Below are 4583 nucleotides of genomic sequence, written 5' to 3' on the forward strand. Positions count from 1 at the left end.
CAGAGGGCCCTGGTTCGGATCCCACATATGAGGGCCAGTGACACTGCCCTCCACAGCTAAGATGCTGAACAACAGCTCAACATGGAGCTGGGCTGCCATGAGTCGCCTGCGACAGTGTAGGCTGCAGCCCCTGCTGCAGTGAGTTGCCATGGGCTACCGTGTGTAGCCAGCAGCCAGCGTGAGTGGCCAGCAGCCGCTGTGAGTGGCCGTCCAGAGGCCAGTGACTGATCTGCCTCTGATCTGATCCCATTGTAGCCCGGGAAGAGCCACAATGATGGTGCCAACTTGGGCCAGTGTAGCAATGTCCTCCACAACTAGACTGAAGAACAAAATGACAGCAACTTGTCTGTTCCCCTTCCCCAAATCCCCAATAAAAAAAATCTTAAAAAAAAAAAAGTACTGGTACTTACTGTCAGTTTAATGGCTTAAAGCTTAAAATATTTAAACAATAAGGTTAAAGTTTTATATATCCTTGTCCCAGCAATTCCACTCCTACATAGATATCTGATAAACTTGCATATATTTCCATTAGAAGATATATGCACAAGAATATTCATTATAACAGTAGTTATAATAGAGAGAAATTAATGGCAGCATTAAAAGAATGAGTGCATTTTGATATATTTATGCATAATGCTATTTTGCATTTGAAATAAATGAGCTAGAGCTAATGCAGCAATGTGAATGAATCTAAAAAACAGTGTTATCCAATGAAAGCAAGTTGCAGAAATATATATATATATATACATAATATATTTGTGTGTATATATATAGACATATATATATGTATAGACATGACTTTTCTGACAGCCCAATATATAATTTGAATCCACTTTAATAAAACTTGCAAATGTGAAAACAATGTATGTTGTTTAGGAAAACACACATGATGGAAAAATGCATAGGATCAGTGAACATCGAACTGCAGGCAGTGGTTATCTCCGCAGGGGAAGGATGGGTACACAGAGGCTTCAGTTGTATTTGTAATGTTTCTTAAGCTAGGTGGTAGGACTGGGTGTTTATTTTCTAATTTATTATTAATAATTATTATCAATCAATACTTGATAAGATCTCTTTTCAAATAAAGCTTTCCTAATTTGTGACTTTAAAAACAAAAGCATTGTGTGAAAAATTCATCTTGGGTAGAATCACCTACTTTCAGACTGTTTTGCATTTTTTTTAATTAACTGACATTTCATATTCAATTTTAAGTTAAATGATTTAAAACACCTTTAGCAATTCCTAATTTCAGATTGTTTAATATGAAATTTTGTTAAAATTTTATGTATTCCTAGGCAAAATTGAAGAAGTAGTTTTTGAAGCTAGAACTGTTGAAAGAAATACACAACCTTATAAAAAGGATGAGAACTCAATCAATGGAATGCCAAATATCACAGTAGAAATTAGCGAACATATTCAGGTATTTGGTATTCTCATCTAACTACTGTGTTTAACATTTTAAGGACATTAGAATTACTTGTTAAATGGTCTTTATATAACTTTTTTCAAGCTTAATGAAAGTAAAATTGTTAAACAAGCTGGAATTGCCACGAAAGGACCCAATGAATATATTCAAGAAATAGAATTTGAAAACTTGTCTCCAGGAAGTGTTATTGTATTCAGGTATGTTAGAGTTCAAACTGTTGACTTTGCTTATATTTAAAATAGTTTACCTAGCCTGTTAATTTTCAATTAAATACTCCTAAAAATTAACCACTTTAAAATTAATGTTTTCAGAGTTAGTCTTGATCCACATGCACAAGTCGCTGTTGGAATTCTTCGAAATCATCTAACACAGTTCAGTCCTCACTTTAAATCTGGGAGCCTTATTGTTGACAACTCAGATCCTATATTAAAAATTCCTTTTGCTTCGTAAGTATGCCGTATATTATGGAGATTTGCCTCTTTAGTAACTGATAAGTTATCACCAGCCTGATATAAGCAGTTTTAAGGGTCCCTACATCCTTGCTACTCAAAGGGTGGTCCAAGCAGTATCAGCATCGCCAGTTGTTACCATTCTGCCCTAGTGCTTTATCGTTTGTGTGTGTACTTGCATGCATGCTCTTTCACACTTAAGCACTCTCTAGATACAGATATAGATGCAGATATGGATACATGCATATATACACACATATATATGCCTCTGTCTATGCACACGCACACAATTTTTCTGAGCTATTTGAGAGTAAGATGCATACATCATACTCCTTACCACATTTTTTAAAATGACAACATATTATTTTGTTATATGACTGTACCATAATTTATTTAATCAGTCTCCATTTTGGACATCTAAATTTCTTCCAGTTATTTTCCATTATGTTTTTATGTTTGTACATTTACCTTTGCATAAATCCTTAGTGACATAAACCCTTATTAACTATTCCCTTATTAGGTGGTACCAGATACAGGAAGAATATGGGTTTTGAAATTTAGAGTTGGGTTTGACTCCAGCTTCACCACTGTTAATATGGTCTTGGACAAGATATTTAGATTTACTTTATCTCAGTTTCTCCATGGGGAAAATGGGGCTTATAAGAGTACTTACCTCTTAAACTTTTTAATGCAAATTAAACACTTAACACAATGCATGGCATATAATAAGTGCTCAGTATATGTTTATCATTAGTGATAAGATAAATTTCTAGAAATAGAATTTCTGGGTTACACTGTAGCCACATATTTGAGGCTTTTAATACTGCCAAATCCCCGCCAGAAAGATTAATTAATACTTTCAGTTTTATGTAAGAGTGTCTATTACCCCACACATATTCAATACTGGGTATATATTATTGTAATGTAGTGTTTAAGAGCATAGAGTATAGAACCTCACTGCCTGGGTTTGAATCAAATTTCAGGCTCCTATTAACCGTAAGAAGTGAGACCTTAGGCAAGTTACCTAATAGATAGCATTAGAGTGCCTCTCTTGAAAAGTTATGAGGATTACTTATGTAAAACACAACAGCATTTGACACATAGTAAGTAATCGACAAGTGTTAGCTGTTACTAATCAAATTGGTTAATATAAAATACTTTAAAATGACATCTCATCTTAAGTATTGTTAAATTTTTTGTTCATTGGTCATTTGTACTTATTCAGTAATGTGTCATTTTACGTTCTAGTCCACTTTTCTATTGTGTTCAACTATCTTTGTTGTTTTATAATAACTTTTATCATTAAGAATATTAACTCTTAATTCAAACCGTTCTTAGCAAAGTAGTTGCATTCTAAAAAAATCTGTGATGAAACAGTTTTGTGTTTCTGTGACGTTCTTATAAAATGCATATTTCTCTTCAGACCTCAGATTATCTTGGGGCAAGTCCAAGAAATTTGCATTTTTTTTTTTTAAGATTTTATTGGGGATTTGGGGGAGGGGAACAGCGTTGGGGAATCAAGGAAGGGGAACAGACAGGTAGACAAATTGCTGTTTTGTTCTTCAGTCTAGTTGTGGAGGACGTTGTTTCACTGGCCCATGTTGATATGATCATTGTGCTCTTCCCGGGTGAGGCAATTGGTTGCTGGTCATGGTGGGCCGCTCACTGTGGCTCACAGCAGCTCTCTCCGGCTGTGAGCCACTCATGTAGCTCATGGCAGCCCATTGGAGCCCGCTGCAGCTTACACCGTCGCCGGCAACTCACAGCAGCCCAGCTCCAGGTCGAGCTGTTGTTCATCATCTTAGCTGTAGAGGGCACAGCGTCACTGGCCCTTAATGTGGGATCCAAACTGCAGCCCTGCTGCTCAGAGCTGGCGTCCCAAGCGAGCTCTTAACCAACTGAGCCACTCGGCCGGCCTGAAATCTGCATTTTTAAAAAGCTCTGTAGGTAATTTTTATGCAAGAAGTTCACTGGCTATATGTTGAAAATATTGCACTAAAATGGAGTTGGTACTGAGACTGCTGATTAATTTGACTCAGACTTGACTTACAAACTCCAGAGGAAGAAAGAGTCCACCCCAGCTGTGGGGACAGAGACTAGCAGAGACAGTGGGAACAAAGCACAGCTGACAGTGATTTTATCATTTGAGATAGAGCTAAAAGAAATAAGGAAGTACAGTCAAGAGGATATGTGTCCACATAAAATTCAAGAGGATTTGTAATCAGCTATGTAAAACGAAATTACCAGAGCAAATAGAAACACAAGAAAATAGAATTTCAGTTGTATTCAGGTGTGGTCAGTATACAATCTCACTGCTAACTGAGCAAAGGGAAATCAAGGTCATGATAGTTAGACACTTCCTTCTGACCATTATCAAGAAGCAGTTTTATCTAAGAAAATCCTGATTTCTTGAATAACCAATAAGAAAGGCAATGCAACCTTAGGAGAGAAACACAAAGGCGGAGTACTACATGATTTCTAAGGTGGTTAACTGTGACTTTTGATTATCCTTTTACTGGTCTTTTGATAAGTATTTTGAGTTTAAGATAATTAGCATAAAAAGTTTCTTGGGCCGGCCGAGTGGCGCGATGGTTAAGAACTGGCTTGGGACGCCAGAGGGCCCAGATTCGGATCCTACATATGAGGGCCAGTGACACTGCCCTCTACAGCTAAGATGCTGAACAACAGCTCAACCTGGAGCTGGGATG

General features: G+C 37.0%; 1 protein-coding gene across 1 annotated transcript in view; it reads left to right on the plus strand.

Annotated features, from left to right (window-relative positions):
* The window catches only part of AGL (amylo-alpha-1,6-glucosidase and 4-alpha-glucanotransferase), a 71232-nt gene that overhangs the window by 36038 nt on the left and 30611 nt on the right, over positions 1-4583 (plus strand). Inside the window, 3 exon segments of the mRNA XM_019629345.1 lie at positions 1296-1420; positions 1511-1623; positions 1738-1872. Coding sequence (XP_019484890.1) covers positions 1296-1420; positions 1511-1623; positions 1738-1872 — 373 coding nt within the window.

The sequence above is a fragment of the Hipposideros armiger genome, unplaced genomic scaffold (genome assembly GCF_001890085.2).
Source record: "Hipposideros armiger isolate ML-2016 unplaced genomic scaffold, ASM189008v1 scaffold_845, whole genome shotgun sequence".
In the NCBI taxonomy this organism is placed as follows: Eukaryota; Metazoa; Chordata; class Mammalia; order Chiroptera; family Hipposideridae; genus Hipposideros; species Hipposideros armiger.